We start from the raw sequence: 26,415 nt of genomic DNA, 5'->3' as shown, positions 1-26,415 counted from the left end.
AACTGTTTTTATACTTTTTCTGTTTTAACCCAAACTTCTAATATAATGCTGAACTCAAAACAGGCAGTCAGCAAATACATGGTAGTGAATGAATGAATGAATGAATGACATAGTGTGTTTGTTAGGAGTTGCCAAATTGTTAATAAAAATTACCTGATAACAGTGACTTAAAAAAGATAGAGGTTTATTTTCTTTCACATAAATAAAATCTTCGAGTAGGTGGTCCAGTGCTACGTCATAATTATTTTCAGTGCTCCCAGGCTCGTTCTAGGTTTTTGTTCTACAACCCTTTAGCCTGCAGTCTTTTTTGAAGGTTTCCTCACAGTGTAAAATTTCTGCTGAAACTTCAGCTGTCTTCCCTCAGGTAAAGGCATGAAGAGGGCAGAGAGGGGAAAGGCCAAAAGGAGCACCCCTCCCAGATAAGTCAACTCCCTTTACTGAGGTTTCTGGGACATCTATGAAGATGACTACTGCCTATATCTCATTGATTACATCTGTTTGTAAGACAGTCAGAGAAAGGTGATCTTTAACTATGTGTATTGTCATGTTAGTGAAATTGAATTCTATTAGTAAGGAAGAAGGACACGGAGGAGGCAGTTACCAATTTCTGCCATAGAAGCAAAGTTGCCTCCTGATTGGGATTCAATCTCTTGCTATACCTGAAAGATTAGATTTCTCCGAATGTAATGCATCTATGCGGGGGTGGGGTGGGGTGGGGGTGGGGGTGGACTAACAATCAGTGCTCTGGAATTTAGACAAGGAAGTACGAAAAGAGTGATGTTGATAGAACTGATGAGTCAAGGATCTGGAGATGTCAAGGCAGGAGAAATAGGGTGTTAGGGGAATAAAGTAAGGCTGAAGGAACTGGAGCTCTAGGTGATGCTGAAAAGCAGGCATCGTGGTACAGGCATGAAAGTGCTAGAAAGATAGGTAGCTGTGGTCTAAGGATGGAATATGGGATTTTAGATTCCAGAGGCTTGGCTATTCCAGAGAGTAAACAGACTTCAGGTCCTGGCTTTCAAAGGAGAGTGGAGCTGAAAGTCGTTAGAGTAGAGTAGAGCTCAGAGATGTATAAGCTGTTATGGTATAGAAGGAGATCTATTGAATGAGCTTCACATATTTTTTAGCTGTGCTAAACACAAATGGATTTTCTTTTGGTTGTAAAAACAATATAACTACATTTTGAAAAATAGAGAGGTGGAATCTTCACTTTCCCACACAACTCGTCTCTGGGTTGGTGTATTACTTTCCATACGTGGATAATTGTAACCATAGTTTACTTATGATCATTTTTGCTTTTATTCTAACTTAACATTTAACATTATGACATAAGCATGTTTGATGTTGTAACATAGCTATTACAATTAATCGAGTTCTTAATAAATGTTTCAAATTACAATTTTGGGACACTCCTGATCACATACCGAGGCCATGTTTCTAAAGACTCATTAACACAGCACTCACCATCAAAAACAGGCTCAAGATTCTGCGTGTGTGTTTTGATTTTTGCAAATTTTATTACAGCTTTAGTTCTAAACTTGAACACTGAGAATTTTTCTTCGCGTGTCTTTGGATCCATTCTTGCCAGAGAAAACTTGCAGGGGTTCAGCAATAAGGTAAAATAAATTTTCACTCCACTAAAGCATCCAGTCCTTCTGCAAACTTAAATCTTTTCCAATCCAGGAGAACACCAGAGATGCCCTTTGGCTCCAGGTAGAAAAATGAGAACCGATGAAAGCATGTAACTTTCTTATGTTGTATCTAGGGTAGGAATATGTAGAGGATCTTCCTAGTACACTTATGAAGGGAAGCCCTGAGTCTGATGGTGGAGGAAGACGCATCTAATGTAATCCTTGCACTTACTAGATACAGACCTTGATTTGTACTTAGAACAAATTTATATTGATATCCCTAACTTCAAATGGTTGAGGAATGGCAGTTGGCGAAGAGAAGAGTGATATTTGCAACATCAAGATAAGAGAAATCAGAATACTATGGGACTCTTAACAGTAAGACAAAAATGAGTCATATGCCTCTTCATTTCTGATAATTTGGTTGAAGTCTCACAATCCTCTTTGGTTTCACAGAAATGAGGATCTTGGTATGTGATCTGGAGTATCCCAAAATTGTCATTTGGAGCGCTTATCAAGAACCCATTAACTAATTCTAACAGCTCTGCTACAGCATGGGAAATGCTTACATTATAATGTTACGTTAAAACAGAAGGGTAGATGATCACATGTAAGATATGGTTATAGTCACGGACAGCATGTGGAAGGCAATGCACCAGTTCAGACATGAGTTATGTAGCTGGTGGGAATGTGAAGATTCTTCCTCTCTATTCACCAAAATACAGTTATATTGTTTTTGCAGCAAAAAGATTTGTACACTCAGATCTTGACATTGCTTCCTCCTGACTTAAGTACCAACAAACTTGCCACCATGGTTCAATACACCTATTTTTTTGGATCACCTAACATTGCTATCTAAACTCATACTGCCCTGTGGATAGAACCCCTACAGAAGTAAGTTTTCCATTGTCAGCCAGGCTTAAAGCCGCTTAATAACCTTTACACTTTCCCCTGGCCTTTTCTCCCTCTCGTTTCCCACAGTGGCTGGTCCAAACACTTTCTACTTCTTGTACAGCCCCTTACGTGTATGCGCCAGGGTTCTGTCCTCAGTCCCTTCCCTTCTCCCTGTGTTCATTCTCCTGCTTTAACTACCATTTGTTGAATATTTACCTCCAAATCTCACCCATCCCCTGAGTCCACATATGCATATTATACTGGGTACCTGTGCTCTTGGATGTCACACCGGCATCGCAGGATCAAAGTCATTATATTTTATAAACTTTAAAACTTTCTTGTTATAGGTGCTCCATTTCAGTATTTCTAATGCCATCTATCAAGCCACCAATTCTGAAATCTAGGATGGTCATTTACTGTTCCTTTCCTTTCCCCTCTCCCCCATCGTAAGCATAGAAGCATATTCTATAAATTCTGTCTCTTAATTTTCTTTCAACTCTATTCCTCCTCCTCATTCTCTTCCTCGCTGCGTTCGTCACTCCCCCATCATAAGTGGCAGTGGTCTCATAACTGGTCTTCCTAATTCCCGACTGGCTTCCTGCAAGCCACCCTCTTCTCTCTCACCAACTTATAAAATACAGTTTTTTCATATTACTTGGTCTTCTTGAAGCTTTTCAGTAAGCTCCCTCATCACTTTGCAGAAAAAGTTCATATCCTTAATTTGGCAAACAAAGCCCTTTGTGATTTGAACTCACTCTGACCTTTCTAGCATCATCTCTTGCCCCTGCCAGCCTCTTGCACTCAGCCATGAAACAAATATGTCAACAAACATGCCCATGTTTTACACACACCCCTCCCCCCATGCTGTTCCACAGCTCTTCCACTTTCTAGTCATCTGTTGATCTTCTACTAATTAATTGACTTCCTTGACCTCTAAGCAAAGTCAAGGGCTTTCTCCTCCTTCTTCCTGTGGTTCTTTGATCATCCTGCTATTCCCGTTCTCTTTATATTTTACTGTAGGTGTTTGTATTTCTATCACCTGAACTAGACTATGAGTCCCTTGAAGGGAGGGACCACATTTCAATTCTTTTTGTCTCCCTAGTGTCTGATATAAATGAGTTGTCTAGGATTTTTCTTTTTTGAAAGCAATGTTTCTTTGACACTAGGTTCCCTGTAGCATCCATTACTGTGCTCATTTCCCTTCCATCTTATTGAACAAGTTCTCAACACCATCTAACTCCACTCCTTTATTTCCCATTCGTCTTTCCAACTCAGGGCAATAGGATTCCTATCCTCTCCACTTCCAAGAGGCACTTTTGGAAAGGTGAGCAATGACTCACATATTACCAAACCCCATAAACACTTTTCAGCAGTTGAATTATCTAAAATATTTCATGCCTTTGACACTGGGGACTACAGTTTTCATTGTAAAGTTCTCTCTCTCTCTCTCTCTGTCTCCCCCCCGTCCCCCGCACCCCCCCACTGCCCTCTCTATCTGGAGACTCCTCCTCCCTCTCTAACCCCCTTTGTCTTCCTTTGTAAGCTCATCTCTGCTTGCCCTTCCCTAAGGTTTGGTCCTCGGTCCATTGCTCTTATTTTTCACACTCTGTAGAAAACTTCCAAATGTCATTTTATCCCTATGGTTTTAAGTACCACTTACATTCTAATAAGTCTCCAAACTATATCCAGCCTTCGCCTCTCATGTGCACTTCAGATTTAAATACTCAACCGCCCAGTGGAAATATAAACTCACATATTTCATAATCTCCTTGAACACAAGTGCAAACCTAAATTCAACCCCTACTCTCCAGCCTTTCTTCGTCACGGTCAGCTCCACCGTCTCCATACTGGAGGCTTCTTCTGAACTTCTTACGTTAGAGAGCGACACCACCCAGGCCCAGTGAGCTACCAGGTATCTTAATGTCTTCTGTCTTCTTTGTTCCTCCACAACCGATGCACATGTCTTCAGCATGGCACCACACCCCAAATCCTCCCACTAAGTAGAGAGAGATTTCGTAGCACAAATTCCACCCTGTTTTTCCTTATTTTAAACTGGTGAAAGACTTTCTGTCGTCTAGGAGTCAGCAAACATCCTGTAGCGGGGCACAGTAGGCTCGCCGTGACCTGGTCCCTAGCTCCGTCTCCATGGCACCTCTTGTCCCCCTCCCTGCTTTGCATTTCCATGTCCTAGGACCCTTGTACTCCTTGTGGTTCCACCTCATTTCTTTGTTTTATCGGTGGTAGTCTGTGCCTAGAATGCTCTTTAACTCTTACTCACCTTGATAATCCCAATCATCACCCAGAGCTGCTCTCAGTATCCCTTTCTTCAGGATGTTTCTTCCAATTCTCCGGGCCTGGTAGTTAGGGACCCAGTTCTTTTTAGGTTCAAACTGTGCTCCAAACCTCATTAGCTGAGTGATCTCGGGCAAGTTACCAAACCCCTCCAATCATGAGTTCCCCCAACTGAAAAATGGGTATAAACGTAGAATTTAATTGACAAGATTGTTGGAGAATTAAATGAGATTCACCGTACTTGCCATATGTTAAAAGCTCCATGAATACCTTATAATGTGACTCGTTCTTCTGTGCTGTTTTATCCATTCTTCTATCACAGGGCCAGGCGGTGCTTTGCATGATGTTGTTACTCAGCACAGTTGTAGAATTGAATGAAACTGAACACATTAACAAATGGGCTAGAGAATATTTATGTATGGTGACATATTAAGAGCCTACAAATGAGCCAAACAGAACCAGAGCCGCCTCTGTTAAATGGTTTATTGTGCTAAGTGCCAACATTCTATTGTAGAAAGAGGTTGCTGTATTCAGTGTGCTGTGGAGCGCTGCTCAGGCCCAGCCTTCGGGATGGAAGCACTCGCTCCTTCAGCTGCTGAGAGTATGATGGCAGACTTCTTGCAGCCAAGTAGCCCTTCTCTGGGGACCCCACTGGGCTGGAAAGAGCTACTTTGTCCAGTGTGTTGCCTCCGCCTGCATCTAAAGACTGGTGGGTGCCTTGTTGGACCTTGCTCCACGTCGGGACAATTTGGCAGGGCCGTCCCAGCTCCTGAGTTTGCCGTAGGACCAACTGGATGAGGCTCTGCCGTGACGCCACTGCAGCCCAATTGCTTCCTCTGCCCATGCCTACTTCCTGCACATCTGTACAGGTGTTCACCCCAAGAGCGCACCCTGTAGCATCCTGTGTGCAAATTTCTGTTTTAGAATTTGTTCCCTAGAGATGCCAACCTGCAATATTTTGTGAAGGATGAGAGTCCAGTAAATTACATTTTAGATATAATGTGTATGAGATATATATGAATGACTGGCACCAACATGGAAGAAGAGATGATGACTATTTTTGAGGGGTGATAGGATTTTGAGGGGTGCCAAAGAATAGAAGTGTCTGTTTATAGCAACTTTAACCCCTGGCTTACCCTGTACCTTGAATACTGTCAATTGTGGGTCCTTTAGGTTCTGTGCCCACACACGTGTATTTTCCATCACTTGTGTCCTACTGGGAAATGCAAACAAGGAAAATGAAAGAAATCCAGGAGGCTCCTCCCTATGGCATGCTCTTGGGGCAATTGTTAAACCCTGTGTTGTGATCATATATCCCCTGGCAGGCAGTGATTAAGTACCGGGCTGCGTTTTTATTAATAAAAAAAGGGCAGTAACATTAGAAACAATATATTACCTGTCCATATTATGTTAGAATTTCACTTTAAAATGATTTGTCCTAGAGAAAAATCCATTGAATAACTTAAGCTAAGAGGTTTTAGTTATTAAACTTGCCACAAGGGTCTAGCTCAGCTTAAATTAATTCTTAGTATGGATGGCCAGGAAAGGTTGTTTTTTTAAACTATAGGCTATATCCTAGTTCCTCTATGAATTACAAAGGAAGCAGAAATACATTTTCGTACATGAAATACATATGCATAGAAATTAAACAATTAAAAAGTGGCAATGCTCCACCATCCCACTCCTGCAGTGTCTCCTCTGAAAGAGTCACCCTGATGAAGAGTTTTGTGTATAGCTGGGAGAATACGCATACTATATCTCACATATATTTATATTTATAATAAAACGGGAAGTCATACAAAAAACATGGATAGTGAATCTAACAGTTAAATTTCTTAAACTAATGTAGATAGATATGAAAACATCTATTCTCTCACTCATCCTTCTGTTCATTTGAATCTCCTATGTATGTAACACAGAAGCCTCAGTTATTGCTAGGATATTGACAGTTTTCTTTTTGCTTCTTTTAACAAAACAACTTCCTGTGAGAACACCAGTGGAATTGTGCGATTCTTTGGAAAGTTAACTTCTTTTGAAAGTGGTGATATCTCATCACTTAGAAGGACTTCTTATTTTCCCCTTTTAATATTTTGAATTCCCCTATTCATGTCTCACCTAGATTTGCTGCTTTCATTAGTTCATACCACTTTCGATTAATAACAGAGAATTAGAAAGTTTCTGCTTCTTAGAACATTGCTAGTATTTCTTTTTCAATTTGTTTGTATCTATCATAACTTGTGCTCTCTCCCATCACAATACTGACTGCATTTCTTGTATTAATGACCGCAAAAGGCCTCAGTCATTACTGCAGAAATGATTAAGAAAGAACTCCAGATTTTGAGGTTCATAAACCATACAATATACTACTGTTGAAAATGATACCTGTTTCCTTGAAAATTCTAAAATGGAAAGTTTGAACCTCAAACATTAGAAATCATCCAATCTCATTTTATTGAAGATGAATTTTTAACACAGCAGAATAATCTACTATGCAAATAAAATGTGTCAGAACTATGAGTGGCTTAAATTCAAATGCATTTAGAGACAAGAATCTAGACAGATAAATCTGGATAAATAGGTTAACATTTTGGTGACAAGACTGATCCCTTTGCATTAAGAAAACAAATGTTATTGCTACTTTTGAAAATTCCCAGTAGACTGGACAGAAACTATCCAGTCTTCAATAATGCCAGTTATGTGAAGAAATTTTTTTTTTTAAAAAAGGGTTAGCTGGAATTTTGTATTTCAGTCATCAATTTAAATTTTTCAGGTTTAAAATAAAAATAATATGGTTCTTAATTATAGATAGCCACTGTTTTTCCTCTAAGAAACAAAGGGCTAATTTATATTCACGTTTCCTTTGTCATAAAAAATAATGAACACCAAATTGTTATATCTGCAGCACTGACTATAAACAGAATACTTTTCTAGTTTCTTATGGGTCATTTGCAAGTCTTTAAATCCTTGCTTTGGAATTAGGCTTGTCATTAAAACTCCTCTTTAGAACGAGTGGGATCTCACTTCAAAGACCAGCATTCTTAGGACTGCTGAAATGCATGTGCTTTTTATCTGCCCTAGAAAAACTGCTGTAATGCCAACAACTAAAGGATGCACCTATGATAAGAACTTAGATTTAAAATGAATCTGTAAAATACAACTGAAAAACATCAACATACTATAAACTTAATGTACAATATGGTAGAACTCTTGAGAGGAAAAATAAAAAGCTGTGATGAGTCAGAAGAATTAGTGTCTCTGAGGTAGTAGAATTAACAAACAACCATGCAAACAACCTTGTACATCAGGCATCCTACAGGTGCAGAATTTGAATCTTAAAATAATCATTGTTAAAACAATGGGAATGGTAGTTAGGGAGGAGGGTAGAGATCTGCAGAATAAACTACAGATTTTCCAATTGCCACCATACTTTTGTAACCAGACACCATCTGAATTTTTTTTTCCTTAGCTATTATAATAAGCATACTTGAGGCAGTCAAGCACGAACTTTCATACAATAAATGTTTTGAATGCAGTGGCCATTTAACCTTGCCTGTTATTTACTCATAGCTAACGCACTTGACCATGCCCGATTAAATGGAGAACATTCCCCACTGTAACTATCAGCACGGCCGCTGCCTGGGACAACCCACAACAAATCTGGCCACAGCTGCCCTAGGGATCCAAGCCTGGAAGAATGGTGATTTTACAATATTCTGCTGAAACTTCCTGGCACCTGTGATGTTAAAAATCTCAGAACACACAGTAAGTACTTCTAAAACTGTGCTGGCAAGAGGCTAATAAATTCTTCAGGATTAATACCAGAGACTGATGCAAATGAATTTAATCCCCTTGATGTTCGGGAAAAATTAGAGCTAATGAATTTCATATGCAAGTCTTCTGTTGCAATTGTCTTTTGCAAATATTGCGATAATCTTGCATTGTCAACATTCTTGGAAAGTTACTTTCTGACTATTTCGAACATATTTCCCTGCAGAGCATCTGTACACTTAGAATTTTGATGAGTGCCTTAATTAATTTTCAAAATTCTGAACTTTTTCCTTCATAAAATTTTGATTTTAGGAAACAAACAAAAATGTTTTCATATATATGTGTGTGTCACTACTAGTATCTTTTGAAATAGACAGTCAACTTTTATTTTTGCCATGGGGTTATTGGAAGTTTTTTCCTGCTGTCTTGAAAAAGATATGCTAACCATATGATTTTTATAAGACAGCAAGAGATTAGGAGTTTTTAGACTTTCTATCCGATACCAAAGTATTCACAAGATGATGAGAAATATGTTCTCATAGTAAATATTTTCTGTTACTTTTTTTTATAGCCAAATGTTTCAGTAATATATTTCAAATTCTGGAGTCACTCCCACTCATATGAAGTCTAAATATATATATTTCTCAAATCTTTATTTCGTTAACACATTGACGGATTATATTTATGTAGTTTGATGCATTGCGCTTTCCACGGGTAGCAAGCAAAGGATTCAGAAAAGCAGTTAGGTTTTGTGAAGCCATTGTCCTGATGCAGTATGGTTTTGAATTTAGTCTAGGGCTCTGCCTTTGAACTAGAGAGGGGGATATTTTCGGTTTTGTAATGTGGCTTGAAGTGAAGGCAGAACATGTCCCTTTTCTACCATCATATTAAAAAAAAAAAATCTTTGATGACAGCAGTTTTAGGATTGCTTGATTTGTTCAGGTTAAATTTCCTAATCCAGGTTCAGAGGGACAAGAGATTATATTATCTGGAAAGGACAATGGAAAGCTCCGAGACAAGGTTTTTCCCCAGAGTGTGTATAAATACTGCACCCAATAAAATACTCACTGAGGGGTATTTTAGCCAAGTTTCATTAGGCATTACATTTCTTGGTTGGAATGCATAATGCAGTGCTCAGTGGGCTTGCAGCAGCGTGGACGGCTTCATTTGAGCTCGTGGGGGGATTGTCTGGAAGCCTCAGCATACCAAGGTTAGCCGCTAGCTAGATAAGAAGCGGCATTGCCTGGCATTATTTTATTTGCATCAGTGAAGCCATATGAAGGAGCTTTGAAAAATTTAGGATGCCGACAGTGGTCTCTTCTTCACTACACCCTTCTTTTTCTTTTGCTTTCATCTTCATATTTTTTTTTAAAGCATAAATCCTTCCCTACGGCAATCAAGGGAATGGTAAACAGTCTCCACCACTTACTAACTCTTTCACTGCTACCAGCAACGCACTTGGGGATGTTTCAAAAGGACTTGGGGCGGAGCTCCCTGTGTGCTTTCCAACGTGAATTCCTCAGCACACACTTTCCATGAGACGGTCCTGAAAAATCTGATGGGAGCAGTCTCCCTACAGTGTGACACCTTGTCCCACCCAGTTAATTAAAGACTAGAAATTATTTCCTCTCGAGCTGTTAGAACAGTGCCCTAACCAGGGGGTTTGCCCAGGAGTTGGCACTCAGGCCAGGCTGGGTCCATCCGTGTGGCTCACATTCTCTGACATTATTTAGTACATTTTTCAAGTGCTTACTGTTAAAGCATTGGACTGCTTTTCTTTCCAGTTTCTGATATCAAGAATCATTGGACTAATCCAATATAGTTTGGAGAATAAAATTAGATGTGGAGAAATATCAGTACTCTATAGAACATTTTCTTAAATTCCTACCTTTTCTGTTAGGTGAGTCATAATAAATCATATCCTAAAAGGGAAACTAGCGTTTAAAAATGAAGCAGGAAAGCAATATTCCCAATTTAAGAATACAGTGAAAAGGATTTTTTTTTCCCCTGCAAAGTGAGAATTAAGGGCAGTAGGGCTAATGCATCCATTTAGTTTATTTCAGTTCCGATCCGTTCAACAAGTATTTACTGAGCAACCACTTGTGCTGGCATCAAATGAGTTGCTGGAGGTGTGAAGATGAAGAAGACACTGCCTCCTCGTTCAAATAACTCAGGGTCTGAGGGGTCTCAGAGCACACAATGAACACTCTGCAAAATATGACAAGGATATGATTGAGTTGTTCTCAGGGTGCTCTGGGAACCCAGAGGAGCGGCTCTGAGTTTAGCCTGGGGTTGGGGAATTGGAAAAGAGGAAGTGTGGTTGGGGAAACTAGCAGAGGATTCAGGCAGAAGGGACAACATGAGCTAAGATGGGAAGACACAGAAGAGGACGTGCTAATGGGAGAGCTATGAACAGCTGTGGACCATGAGTAGAGGGCCATGTGAGGTGGGGAATGGTAGAGGGTGAGGCCAGAGAGACAGGTCCACTCAGTCACTGAGGGCCTCCTATGCTGGGCTGAGGCACCTGGACTTCAGTCTATTGCTGATGGAGAGAAACTGGAAAGGACTGAATGGTAAGAACTGTGAAGGGTCTGAGATTTTAACCTTGCAAGCCAACAAGTTAGCTTGCTACAGTTTCATGAATGTCTGGACATAAGACACCTGGGTGAGACAAAAGACTTTGTTACTCATGGCACAGCAGGCAGCATGAGATTCAAGTTCTTATCAGCTCTCCTTGCCCTCTTAAGTTGCCTGGGGGAAGCAGGAAGGAGGGCTCAGGTGGATGTTGTGCGCAAAGTGGGTTTGCATCGCTGCCAAGAAAACCCAAGCTTCAGATTCCCCAATGTTTTATAGGAGAGATGCATGCAAACATGCCCTGGAAGGAGATATGATCTTTATTATACTGGACAGCAAACAAATCTGCTCTCTGTCCTGGAGGGAGACACTGTATCTTCCAAGGATGTTTGCTATACAAATATTCTTGAAAAGACAATCTGGACAAAAACTGTCAGTACCTCTGTTCCCAAGATGTGCAGATTTGTTAGAGACCCATGAAGAATTGTCTCCCAACATTATAACAAATGTGTGTTTTAAATGTATCACTCTGAGGGTAGGTGAAAGATGAGGTTAGGACATTGGTTGCAATAGTCCAGGTGAAAGATGATGAGACCCCAAGTTTGAGAGGTGGTAGGGATTTGAGAAATATATAGGAGAAAATAGCCAGCTTTTGCCTTGAGAGACAGAGAGAGCGCTAAAACGGGCCCGGAAAGGGACAGATAGCAAATATTTTAGGCTTTGTGGGCCATACGTCCTCTATTGCACTCAACTCTGTCATTGTATTGTGAGTAGCCATCAGCAATACATAAACGAACGGGCATTGCTGTGTGCCAATAAAACTGTTTACGAAAACAGAGTTATGGACGATAGTTTTCCAATGCCAGACCTAGAATAAACCCTAAGTTTTTATTTTGTCTTTTCTGACTAGATAAATGGAAATACTAATAATTGAGAGAAGAGGTTAAGCCAGTTTTTTTTTTTAATTTATTTATTTAGGTGTGTGTTAGCGAGTGGGGAGATGAGTTTTTGAAAGTTTTGAATTAGGAAAGTAAGAAATATCCAGGTGTAGATGTTACTAGGCAGCTGGATATACACATTTGAGGTTTAAGAAAAGGTCAGTGTTCGAAGTAATGATTTAGAAGCTCTAAGCATATAGGTGGAAGTTAAAACCTTGGAAGTGGATATCATCATTCAATGAGAACATGAAGAGTCGGTAGAGAGGTGGGCCAAAGACAAAACCCTAGGAAGCACCAACATTTAAGGACCAGGTTTAAGTTAGGAGGTTCTTCGAAACTTCAGATGTAACATCTTATTTTGTATGTGTGTAAAGAAGGGATTAGAGAATGCACTTCAATGTTGAAACAAAACACTCCCCAAGACCTTCAGCTCTGAACCCCCCAAACTCTGTAAGTCATTCATTCTTCATCAGAATAATAATAAAAAAAAATTTCTAAGAAATAAAGAAGCAAACTCATACTTTTTTCTCCTTTCAATTTGTGATTTTGAGAGTAAAGTTAATTGAGAAGGACCTTAAGTAGTCATAGCGAAATCCAGACTACTTCCATTAGAATCTAATTTTTCATTTCATCTGGAAAGGGCATAGAGGTGGATTTGTTCCACTCTTCTCTTCTGAATAGAAGCATGGCTGCAGTTATTAGTTATTCATTTCTTTGGTCAGTTGCCTAGGCAAATATTTACTGAGCACCTACAATGTGCATAGTTAGGTATTGTGGAGGGAAGAAAGATGAACAAGACACAGCTTGCCTGTGTTTAAACAAAATAATGGTAACACCAAGCAGAATATGATCCGTGCCTAAAGAGGTGGTCACTAAGGCCATAGTGGTATTATTGGTGTGTTTTCTCTGCTACTGTTTGTAATTATGCTTAGAATCTTTCAGAAAAACCATGAACCCATGCTTTTAAATCAGAGTAATCTAGGGGTGCAGGAAGGGGAAACTGTAAATAAAGCCACATGATTGCATGTGCTGTGTCAGAACAATTTGGAGTAGGAAGGATGAATCAGTCCACACTATTGCGATATCTGAGTTACAACAAAAGTTCTCTTTGGTAGCTTGTAAACTACATTCATATTTCAAGAGTAGAAAATGCCTGCTTTAAAAAAGGAAATGTAAAATGTGATAAAGATAATGATTGTGTTTACATACTCAAAATGAGTTTGACTCTAGTTCAAACAACTTTTTAAATTTATATGACACGTAATTTAAAATATTTGAAAATATTTTTAAAATTAAAAATTCTTTTGAACTGGTTTAGAGTTATGTAAAAAGCAAACAGAAAGCAACATTCTTTCTTGCTTGCTTTAGCTCCAAAATAGAAAAATGTAATATTTAGGAGATAGGGTAAATTATGTTGGCACAGGAGTTTTTATTTTTATTTTATTTCATTATCAGTGCAAAACCAGCACCAAATCAATAGTCAGTTTTTTAATGTCATGATCATATATCTACATTTGAATCTGAAACAAATCCATATATTTCCTTTCTTGAGTTATTACTTTTTAGATCAGATATAATGTCTTGTTTATGCAAACCAGTGAAAATTTGTTTGCTATGAGTACGTTCTTTGGCCATTTACTGTTAACCTTACAGAGAAAGAAACTAGTTTTTACTTCTCAATTTTGATTTTAATTCAAATAACTGAAGAAGTCCCTAGATTATTAAAAGCTATTACATGTTCAATTAGAGGGTCTATTGAGTCATCCTTTTGAACACTCATTATGGAAATAATGTTAAATCACAGCTGAGTCTAAATACTATATTTCACACAGTGTTTGCATCTGTAAATAATGGTGATTGTGAAAAATGCCTATTTGTGTTCATCTAAGTAATTTTATTTGACCTACTAGGTGGATAACAGATCTGACAGGGCCTTTGGTAAGTGACTTCTCTTAAGGCTCAAGGGATGATGGCTTGATGGGCCACTTACCCCCATCCCCATCCCCCAATTCCATTATCTTGAAAGCCTATCTGGAAATTGTAGGCTAACTCCATAGCAGCATTAACCTGGTTCAGCATAATCAGAATCTCATTAAAAATTAATGTTATTAACTGAATTAGTAAAAGGAAATAAATGCTGTAATTGTCTTTATTGTTTAACATTTTTTACTTTTAGCTGAAATACTCATACTTGTGGAAAATTTAGACAGAACACAAAGGTGTAAAGGGAAACCCCATTATAATTGGTTTGGCATATTTCTTTTCAGACTTATTTTTACGCATGTGGTTGAACATATACAGCCAGAAAATTTTGCCTTCAGCTTTTTTCTTAACATTATCACATAATAATTTGCCTATGTCATTAAATTTTTTTTGCTTTTATCATGTTGATATTTTTAACAGCTTTGTTGAGGTATAATTGACATATCATAAAAAGTCCTTTGCCCATTTAAAGTAGACAATTCGATAGTATATTCATAGAGTTGCGCAACCATTACCACACTCAGTTTTAGAACATTTTTAGCACCCCAAAAGAAAAACCTCATATCCATTAACAATTCCAGCCCTTCCCTCCTATCTCTCTCAACCCTTCGCAGCTCCCCAGCCCCAGGGAATCATTATTCTACTTTATGTGTCTACGGATCTGCCTCTTCTGGCCATTTAATATAAATGGAATCATAAAATATATAGTCTTTCGTGACTGGTTTCTTTCACTCAGCATCATGTTTTCAAGACTCATCCATATGTGGCATGTATCAGTACTTTATTCCTTTTCATTGTCAAATAGTATTTCGTTCTGGATATGTCACATTTTATTTATCCATACATCAGTTGATGGGTATTTGGATTGTTTTCATTTTTTAACTATTATGACTATTGGTGCTATGAATATTTGTGTGCAAGTTTTTATGGAGATGTATGTTTTCATTTCTGTTGGGTTATACCTTGGAGTGAAATTGCTGGCTCATATGGTAGCTCCAGTTTAAAATTTTAAGGAACTACTAAACAGTTTTCCTAATCGACTGAACCATTTTACATACTCTCCAACAATGTATGAGAGTTTCCAATTTCTATACTTTTTTTGCCAATATTTGTTCTTTTGTGTTCTTTAAAAAATTATACTCATTCTAGTGAAATAGTTTTGATTTGCCTTTTCCTAAGTACTAATGATGTTGAACATCTTTTAATGTATTTATTGACCATTTTTATATCTTCTTTGAAGAAATATTTATTTATATCCTTAGCCTATTCTTAAATTGGTTATCTTTGTATCATTGAGTCACGAGAGATACACATATACACTCTGGATACAAGTCCTTTATCAGAGATACGATTTGCTAATATTTCCCCCAATTCTATGGTTTGTCTTTTCACTTTCTTGATGGTATCATTCATAGCACAAAAGTTTTTTGTTTTGATTAATTTCCATTTATTTTTATCACTTGCACTTTTGGTGTCACATTTTAAAAACCTTTGACTCACTGAAGGTCACACATGTTTAATCCTATGTTTTCTCCTAAGAGTTTTATAACTTTAGCTCTTACACTCAGGTCTATGATCCATTTGGAGTTAATTTCTATGTAGGGTATAAACAAGAGTTCCAACTCCCTTCTTTTGCGTGTGGATATCTGGTTCTTCAGCACCATTTGTTGAAAAGATTATTCTTTCACCATTGAATTGTCTTCGCTCCCTTGTCAAAAAGCAGTTGAAGGTAAATTTATTTCTGGATTCTCAATTCTATTTCCTTGATTTATGTCTACCCTTGTCAGTACCACACTGTCTTGATTAATGTAGCTTTGTAGTAAGTTCTGAAATCAGGAAGTCCTCCAACTTTGTTCTTTTTCAGGATTGTTTTGGCAATTCTGGGTCCTTTCCATTTCCATAGGGACTTTAGGATCAGATTGTTAGATTCTGGGGAAAAAAGAAAATCCATCTAGGATTCTATGGGAATTGCATTGAATTTGTAGATATGTAGATAGTTTTACTTCTTCCTCTTCAGTCTGCGTTCCTTTAATTCTTTTTCTTGACTAGGTGCCCTGGCTAAAATTTCCGGTACATTTTTTAATAAATGTAATGGGAATGAACATTCTTGTGTTGTTCCTGATTTTAGGGGGAAAGCATTGTCAGTGAAGCCCATTGGGACTGCCACAGCCACTTAGTGGTAACAAGGCACCCCTCCCCCACAGAACTAGTGTTGCTGGGGACTGAGTGGGGAGCAGTAATGAGGCATGTCTCTCTCTCAGGCCAGGTTGGTTGGGGTAGGGGTGGTTATTGTCTACAAGTTTTCTGTGTTGCCAGGCAATTCCTTTCCTAATCCTTTGGTCAGAGAGAATTGGCTCTTCTTGGGGATTTTTTTTTCTTTCTCTTCTGTCTGTGTCTATTAGCACAGGTTACTGCTTCTCCGGCAAAACAGAACATGGAACTCACTGCCATGCCTTTCCTCTGTTTTGAGCCTTATCTCTACCTTTCAAAGTCTTATGTTTATTTTATAGATGTCTAGAGTTTTAGTTGTACTTCTGTGCCTATCTTTGAGCCATCATTAACAACTAGTAAATATGTAAGTTGATTCTGACTTTTGGTATCATCTGTAATTCTTCAGGGGACATCTTTATCACTAACAACTTAGGATAGATTATTAGGAAATAGTGATCTGAAGTATGTGAATATATTTAAGATTTTTGACATATTTCGCCAAATTGCTTTTCAGAAGGAATGTACCCACACATACTTGCACAAGTAACGTGGAAAAATACTCATTTCAAAAGATATCCTGGCCAATTGGACTTTACATTTCCTCCCCTGCCCCAATTTTATAGGTGCATGTTGGTATGAGAGTGAAATCCTACCATGGTTTTGAAAGATAATGAAGGACCATCATCATTTATTGTAAAATAAACCACCAAAGAAAAGATACAATAAAAATATCATCACTATTTAAATGCTTAAAACGTGCCAGGCACTCTGTTGAACATTTAACATTTTATTGTCATAACAACTTATGAAGTAAGTATTATTATCTCTATTTTTATGAGACTTGGAGAGTGGTGACAATTTGCTTAGGTCACATAATTATAAAGTGGTAGAACTGAAATTTAATCTAGTTTTCTCAAACTCCAAATCCCTTGTATGGATTCACCATGAGCAGCAACAGTGAGCTGATATGATTAAATGACTAACAGGCTCATTCATTGTCATAAATGAAGGGCTGAATTAGAATACTTTTCTCAGTATTAGCAGATGGCATATAGGAAAAACCATTTAATCTACTGATTCTGATTTCAATATACAGCTATTAATAATTGGTGATGGAGAAAACCATTCAAGGTCGCCAAATTTTCACCTTAATTGCAGACTATTAAAAACCTTCAAATCAATATCTACTTTTAAAATATGTGTATGATTTCTTTCCTAAGAACTGCATACTAGAAATTACAATCACATCTGTCAGAAAACAAGCTGAGTTCTATCAAATTGGGGTTTGGGTGGGTTTAGATGTGACTAATGCTTTATTTACTCTAAGGGATTAAAAAACATTTTTTGCTTTTTAAAATTTTTCACTCAAGTCCTTTAAAGATGATCATGATTATCATGAAAACTCCTGCTATGATGACAATGTTTTTTTTAACTTGCTAAATTAATTTATTATTGTTTTAATTTTTACTAAATTTATCAGGGTGGCCTTAGTTAATAAAATTACATAGGTTTAAGTGTATAATTCTGTAATACATCATCTATATATTTCATTGTGTATTCACCACCCAAAGTCAAATCTCCTTTTGTCATTATGTATTTGACCCTCTTTATCCTTTTCTACTACCCACTCTCCCCTTATCCTCTGGTAACCACTAAACTGTTGTCTGTGTCTATGAGTTTTCATCTATTTGTCTTGTTCATTTGTTACTTTCAATTTTATATCCCACGTATGAGTGAAATCATATGGTTCTCTACTTTTTCTGTCTTACTTATTTCTCTTAGCATGATAATCTCAAGATCCATCCATGTTGTTGCAAATGGCAGTATTTCATCTTTTTTATGGCTATGTAATATTCCATTGTATATATGTACCACATTTTCTTTATCCAGTCATCTACTGAAGGATACTTTGGTTGTTTCCATTGTCTTGGCCACTGTGACTAATACTGCAATGAATATAGGGGTACATGTATCTTTATAGATAAATGTTTTCAGATTTTTTTTTTTTTGGTATATACTCAGAAGAGGGATTTCTGGGTCATGTGGTAATTCTATTCTTAATTTTTTAAGGAACCTCCACACTTTTTTCCATAGTGGCTGTACCAATTCACATTCCCACCAGCATTGTATGACGGTTCCTTTTTCTCTGCAATCTCTCCAACACTTGCTATTACTTGTCTTGTTGATCATAGCCATTCTAACAGGTATGAGGTGGTATCTCATTGTGGTTTTGATTTGCATTTTCCTAATAGCTAATGAAGTTGAGCATTTTTTCATATATCTGTTGGCCGTTTGTATGTTTTCTTAGGAGAAGTGTCTGTCAGTGGGTGCAAGGATGGTTCAACTTATGCAAATCAATCAATGTGATATAAATGAAGTAAAGGATAAAAATCATGATCATATCAATAGATGCAGTAAAAGCATTTGACAAGATACAACATCCATTTGTGATTAAAACACTTAATAAAATAGGTATAGAAGGAAAGTACCTCAACGTAATAAAATATCTCAACATAACATCATATATGACAAATCCTCAGCCAATATCATACTTAGTGGTGACAAACAGAAAGCATTTCCTCTAAGATCAAGAACAAAACAAGGATACCCCCTCTCACCAGTTATTCAACATAGTATTGAAAGTCCTTGCCAGAGCAAACAGCAAGAGAAAGAAATAAAAGGCATCCAAATTGGGAATGAAGAAGTCAGATAATCACTTTTTGCAGATGACAATGCTTTGAAATACTCAGAGGAATGAGCCAACAAGATATTGCTATTCCAATCTCATCTAATATAACAATTACAACTTGAAATGTGCTGAGGGAATTATAACAATTACACAGAGTCAAATGGCAGAAAAACCAAGTTTTATTCCTTATACCTAGACTGTCATTAGTGAAGCTCTGTGGAGAGTCTTAGAGTAAGAAGAATATCATAAATTAGGGCAGGTGATCTTTATGCGAAGTGGACAGAGGAGTATAATTACTGTAAAAAGAATATTTAATAATTTTGAAGTCTTGTTTGAGAATATGTCTGTACCCATATAAAGATAATTTGGACAGGCACCTGAATGTTTCAGTTCAGCTAATTTACCATAGTTTATAAAGTTGACCCTAAATAGGGAGAGATCAATTATTTCTGGTTGCTATTCTATGGTATCATTTGAACAGCCCAGATTTGGCCTTTGTATTACCTGTTAAAAAGTATGCAAATGATGAGGACTTGTTAGACGTAAATCAAGTTATAATGAAAACACTGAAATCTAATTATAATGCCTATAGTTAGTTGCAATGGGATTTTGATAAAACACAAAGCCTAGTATATTAAAAGGACAAATTCCATGTTATTAATCAGAATTCCTGCTGCTGTTAATATCAGTTTTTATATTTAATTTTTGTTAATCAATGAAAAGTGTATTTATTTAGAGACAACACAATACTTCACTGATTAGCTTTTTTATAGAACCAAAAGAGAAAGATTATTTGACAACCAACTGTGGCAAACAGCATGTACTCATTTGAGAAAGCATTTTGGGGAAATCTTTTGCATGCAGAATATTGAATAGAGTGTTTATATATACATATAATGCATATATAAATTATACACAAAATTGCATACTCATATATATATATATAATTTTATTTATTTATTAAAAATTAACAGTCCTCTGTCCCTCTGGAAATCATTAAACATTTTCTCCAGATGAGGAAGCCTGTTATTTTCATTTCTTCATGCATTATTGAAAAAAATGACATGAGTAACATTTCAGGTATCAATTTCATGCTAGGATGACATATACTGCAATCCATTGTGACCTTAAAGTTAAGGTTAACTCAACCCTGATGAAATTTGTGGAAGATAAAATTAGGAGATATAGTCAAAACATGAAAAATGCAAAAGAATCTGATTAAGTTTTGCTTCTTCCAAAGAGATGAGATTTTATGTGTAGGAGCTAGAATGATTTACATTTAAGACGTGTCTCTTTTACTCACTCCAAATTTTAAATAAAATATTTTTTTTTGAAAAAGTAAGGCATTGATATAAAATTTGGAGTAATGATATATACAAATAAAATGATTTGTAACATATTCAGTTGGCAGTCTTTACCTGTCCATAGTTCATAATACTTGTGTATGGTTGGGATACACACACACACATACACACTTTAGAAGATAAGAAAGTTTGACATTGTGCTTTGAGTTATATATATTTTAACCTTTTTTGTAGAATCAAAATATTGGTGGGTGTGACTGTGGAGTTGGCACTTTTTTTCCATGCTGTTGAGAAAAATAAGTGAAATACTGGGAGCTTCAGCTGATACAGTCACCTTCAAGTGAAGAGCCTAAGATATCTAATTGCAAAGGTGAAGGCAAAGGAATCACTCTCAACAGAAAGCTTTCTCAGTGATAATGAACAGTGAGCATTTTGTTGTTACCAGATAGAATAGAGAGCCGCAGTTATGAATAAGCACAGATTCTATATTCTGCTAAAGAATTTAACAGCTTTATAATCATTAAATGTCAGGTGAAGTCTGATTATAAAGGATTCTTATGAACCAAGTCCTAATTTTAGTGCCTTATTCAAAAGTCTGTGTTGATGGAAACAGTTCAGACTATATCTGATTTTGTTAGTGGCTTCCTGATGGAAAAAACAATAACTGCAAATTTTTTTCCATGGTAATGATTTTGCTGGTCATTCCGTGATATCTTTGGATCACCATGATTGACAGTCATGCTGATCTAGTATTTTATTTATTTGGTTCCTACCATGTGCCTGGCACTGTTCTAAGCACTAAAGATACAGAAAAACATTAAAAATCCTTGCCCTCATGGAACTTACGTTTTAGTTGTTGGAAAGTAGGAGACTTTATATTTCACTTATCTTATTTAGCATACTAAATATACTAAATAAGATAAGTGAAATACTAAATAAGATAAATGAAATATAAAGTTTATTAGATTGCGATGACTATTGCGGAAAAATAGAAATGGGTCAGAGAGTGCTGAGTGGGAGGGATATTTAATTTTCAAATAAAGTGATTAAAGTAAGGAAAAGACCTGATGAAGGTGAAGGAGGAAGCCAGGAGGATAACTGGGAAACAAGAGGAGCGAGTGCTCAATGCCCAAGCTTGCCTGCAGACTTGGAGGAACACAAAGGAGGCCAGTATGGCTGCCCCAACATGAGTGAGGGGAAGAGTAGTAGGAGATGAAGAACTGAAGCTGGAGAGTTAGGAGCCTGCTGGTGTAGGGCTTGTGGATCATAATAAAGGCTGACTGACTCAGCCAGCTGAAAAGACACTGAAGGATTCTGAGTAGGAGTGAGATGATTTAATTTACATTTTAACAGGATCACTCTCCAAGCTCTTTCCTCTACCAACTGCTTTCATCCATTGGAAAAGCCAACTCACTAGGGTTGTGGTTATTAAATTGTTTTATGTACTTCCAGGTAAGAGGTGATAAAAGGCATGCTTAAAATATATTTAGGTCTTAATCTCAAATAACTACAAATGAAAGTAACATTAGACAATTTTGATTTAGTCCGGGGAACAAGAAAGCCAACAAGTTTTGCTCACATAAACTTAGTTTCTAAGAAAAAATTCAAAACAATAGGCATGTATAGAAATTGAGAGAGGTAAAACCTCTGAAATCCATTTCCTCCCGCTGCTCTCTCCCATCTTTACTGCCCCAGCCTTGGTTCAGGACAGCATCGTTTGTTCCCTGGAGGACTGCAATAATTTCTTCCTACCTGGTTAGGATGCTTTCAACTACACTTCCTTTCTGTCAGTACCATAGTTCACATATTTCTGTCCTAAAATACTGCAACAGCTTCCCCTAACCTGTCCTTCTGCCTGCATTCTTGCTTTGCCTTCAGTATTATTTTTCAATTGTGTTATCAGAGAACCTTTTTTCTATTATAGAAATACTATTCTCAACTAATGTTCCAATGGCTATGTAGAGGGTGCAGGTTAAAGTTGAGCTTCTTAGGATGGTGTCATGCGGGGTGTCATGCGGGGTCTCAGCTCCTGCTCCTCACATAGGAACGCAGGGTATGGTGAGGCCAAAAAGGAACACCCATGGAGCCTAGATAGGGGAGTCATACCATTATAGTCTTGCTGGCAGCTGGGTTGGAGTCACAGGAAGCAGGAGCCACACTATCCTCAACCTGCCATCCACTTCTGTGCCAACCGACCTCTCCTGCCAACTGCAATCCGCGCTTGCCAGTCCAGCCACCATCTTCTTGCTAGCCCCCCATTTTTCTGCTAGCGTAGCCACGCAGCTATGTTAATGGCCAGTGGCTCACTGGTTACAGCTGACGGCCAACTAGCCACAGCTGACGGCCATCCAATCACAGTTGATGGCCATTTACTACGTGAGCCAGCACCTTTCCACGTGAGACCGAGAGCCTGGAAACTGCACTCCTGGCTCTGTGCCCACAGATGGCATTGAGGCTGAATGATTTTATCTAGTTCTGCTTACCTCTATCTAGTCTGCTGACTTCATCTCACAATATCTATGTCCATCTTTACAGAACTACTTCCGGCTTCCTAAATGTGGCTTCCTTTGGTTCCATGTCTTTGCACATGCTACTTCCTCAGTTCACTTCTTGTCATTCAACATTCAGTCCACGCACTAGTTCTTTGGGGAAGTTAGGGTTAGTTACCTGCCTTTCCTATATGCAACCAGAGTACATTTTGCAGTTATTGTAACAGCTGGTTTACTTCATAGGCTTATAAACGATTTGAAAGGAGAGTCTAAATACTATTTGTCTTGGTAGTTCCAAGACCTACATAAAGCAGGTGATAAAAATTGATCTCTGAAGGAGATAAGGAAAATGCCATGAGGAACAGTGAGGAGGGAAGATTGGGTATATAGTATAAACGGGACCTCTGTCCTGGATCGTAAAGACGAATCATATAGAGATGCCGAGAATTGACTGAAGTTGTATGAGGCAAAATAAACTAGTTCAGCACTTTTCCTTGCCCAGAGTTTATTAGCTACTTAAAGAAAAATTTGTGTATTGAATCAGAATTTGCAAATTATGGCTGCTTTTGCTATCATTGTCATTAGTGTTTCAAATAAAGATTTTTACAATACATACACACATCTGTTAGATCGATGTTTTTATGTGGTTTTCCCTTCCTTAAAATACCAAAGAATATGAAGGCATCAGGTGGCCTCTTGATAGGATAGACTGGAGGAAGAATTGCTCATCAAACTAATAGGCCTTGCTACAGTGATTGAAGAGCTCGCAGTCACTCTGAGGTTCCAGGTAGGCTTGCAAAGGAAATATGAGAGTGCTTCTTCTTGTGACTGTTAAAGCCTGTAACAGTTAAATGGAGTTAGGCATAGATAACAAAATGCATTCATTTAATTTAACAAATTAAATTAATGGGCCAGGTGCTGACTCAGCTACTGGAGATACAATTTTAAATTACACAAAGTTCTGCCCTTGTGTAACTGGTATTACAATGTCTTCAATTTCCATTCTATAAATGAACATGGTGTTAGAAATATTGTGAGACCAAAAGATTCAACAGGTCTGGGTTGCCCTTGAAAATGGCAGGGAAGTAGAAGAAATCTGAAAACTTAGCTTTCTGTCATACCCCTGGCAATTTTCCTGTAGATCCTGAATTAAACCAAGGGAAACTTCATTCAGAGCATTTCTCTTGTAGGGGTGCTTCCCTCATGAAACAGAGGCCTATTAACTTTCAACACAACATTTTGCAATGATGCTTTGCCTGAATTCTTTCTCCCATATATGGCTTTTGGTGTCTGTGTTGGAATTTCCAGAAAGTCTTGTACTTTCTCTTGTGTTTTTTATTTTTTTTTATTTTTCATCTTTATGAATTAGGCCACTTTATATTTGTGTTAAAAAGTTTGAAATGAGAGCGATACTGCTCCCAGCTAATAGAGTGACGTATTGAGGACATATTAAACTTCTTTAGTTTATTTTTGAATTCAGTGGGAAACTGAAAATGTTAAATAACCAATAACTGCTGCAACCAAGTTATATGATAAGTGAATCATCTATTAATAGTAATAAGAAATCATTTGTCCATTTTGCTCATTATTCCTTTGTCACTCATGAAATCATTCAATGTGAAAATCCAACTAAAGTAGCCAATTGCCAGGTCATCAGTAAAGCAATGACTGGAAATTACAGACCATGTGTTAATTTGTGAATGGGTACGGAGATTTGTTAATTTCAGATGGAAGCATATGAAGTGGCTTATTGATTTTCAGTCTTTGTCCAATTTCCAGGGAGGCTGTAGTGGGAAATTACCAAAACAGGTTGAAAAGAATGATTTAGACCTATGGTTGTAAGTAGCAAAGTGTGCTGGAGCAGGTGTTCTTGGTCTAAAGGACCTCCTATTGCATTACAATATATATTTTCTAGTCTACTATTCTATATTTTCTAACCCACTATTTTACATTCTACTCTTTCTATTATTTTCTATTATTATTCAAATGGTATTTCTACTACTACTGTTTTATATTACAGTAATTATTACTGTATATTTTCCCATTACTAGCCTGTTAAGACAGATCAATGGATTAAAAAAATTGTTCCTGGTTTTACCTCTTATTTGGAAGACTGATTAAGACAAAATGCTCCACTTATTTAGGTTTTCCAATTACAGTTGACATACAGTATTATATTAGTTTCAGGTGTACAGCATAGGTAATTAGACATTTACATAACTTATGAAGTACCCACCTGGCACCATACAGTTATTGCAGTATTACAGTACTTATTCCCTATGCTGTACTTTACATCGCTGTGACTGTTTTGTAACTGCCAATTTGTATTTCTTAATCCCTTCACCTTTCTCACCCAGCACCCTAAGCCACTTCCCATCTGGCAACATTCCGTTAGGTCTCTATATCTATGCGTCTGTTTCTGTTTTGTTTGTTTATTTTGTTTTTTTTTAGATTCCACATATAAGTGAAATCATATGGTATTTATTTTTCTCTGTCTCACTTATTTCACTTAGCATAATACCCTCTAGGTCCATCCATGTTGTCGCAAATGGTAAGATTTCATTCTTTTTTATGGCTGAGTAATATTCCGTTATATATATGTACCATATCCTCTTTATTATCTATTGATGTACACTTAGGTTGCTTCCATATCTTAACTATTGTAAATAAAGCAGCAACTCAACTTCTGGATTCTAAGTAAATATTTGTTGGATAAATAGGGATGCATATATCTTTTGAATTAGTGTTTGGTATTTCTTCATGTACACATATACACTTCAAATACACATAAATGGAATTGCTGGGTCATAAGGTAGTTCTATTTTTAATTTTTTGAGAAACCTCCATGCTGTTTTTCGTAGTGGCTGTACCAATTTGCAATCCCTTCAACAGTGCATGAGGGACCCCTTTTCTCCACATCCTCGCCAGCACTTGTTGTTTGTTGATTTATTGATGCTGGCCATTCTGACATGTTTGAGGTGATATATCTCATTGGTTTTTATTTGCGTTTCTCTGATCATTAGTCATGTTGAGCATCTTTTTATTACATATATCTATGGCCATCTGTATGTTCTCTTTGAAGAAATGCCTATTCAGATCCTCTGCCCATTTTTTAATTCGATTGTTTGGTTTTTTGGTATTAAGTTGTATGAGTTTTTAAAATATATTTTGGAGATTAACCCCATATCTAAAATGCCCCACTTAGTTTTGTCTCATTAATTTCTTAATCCATAGCAAACTTTGCTCCCATGACCTTAACAGTTGCCCACACTAATGTTTTGTTTAGTTTTCTGTCTTGGGCTTAGACTGATACTTCTCACAGTGTGTAGCCTACAGCTACCTCAAAATCTGTATGTGCAAAATCGAATTCCTTATCATCAGTCTAACACTTAAACCTGTTCCCATCGCCTGAATTCCTAATATCAGTCTTCACCATCAATCAGTCTACCCATAACTAGAGTCAAAGTCATTCTTGAATCCTGCCTTTTCTCATTTCCCATATCCTAATGGCCAACGAGCCCTACAGATTCTAACTCTGAGCTATTTCCCAACTTTGTGTTCACCTCTTCATTACTACTGATGTGGCCTCAGTTTAGGCTTTACATATGTGTTCATACCTCTCTGTTTTTGCACAAAATCCTC

General features: G+C 37.3%; 1 protein-coding gene across 1 annotated transcript in view; it reads left to right on the top strand.

Annotated features, from left to right (window-relative positions):
- The first annotated feature begins 8,505 nt into the window (after window positions 1-8,505).
- The window catches only part of LMNTD1 (lamin tail domain containing 1), a 265,429-nt gene continuing 247,519 nt past the window's right edge, over window positions 8,506-26,415 (top strand). Inside the window, exon 1 of the mRNA XM_033117964.1 lies at window positions 8,506-8,579. Coding sequence (XP_032973855.1) covers window positions 8,556-8,579 — 24 coding nt within the window. The 5' untranslated portion in view covers window positions 8,506-8,555. The remainder of the gene's footprint in view (window positions 8,580-26,415) is intronic.

This window comes from Rhinolophus ferrumequinum, chromosome 10 (assembly GCF_004115265.2).
Source record: "Rhinolophus ferrumequinum isolate MPI-CBG mRhiFer1 chromosome 10, mRhiFer1_v1.p, whole genome shotgun sequence".
NCBI lineage: Eukaryota > Metazoa > Chordata > Mammalia > Chiroptera > Rhinolophidae > Rhinolophus > Rhinolophus ferrumequinum.
This window is presented reverse-complemented; position numbering and strand designations above follow the sequence as displayed.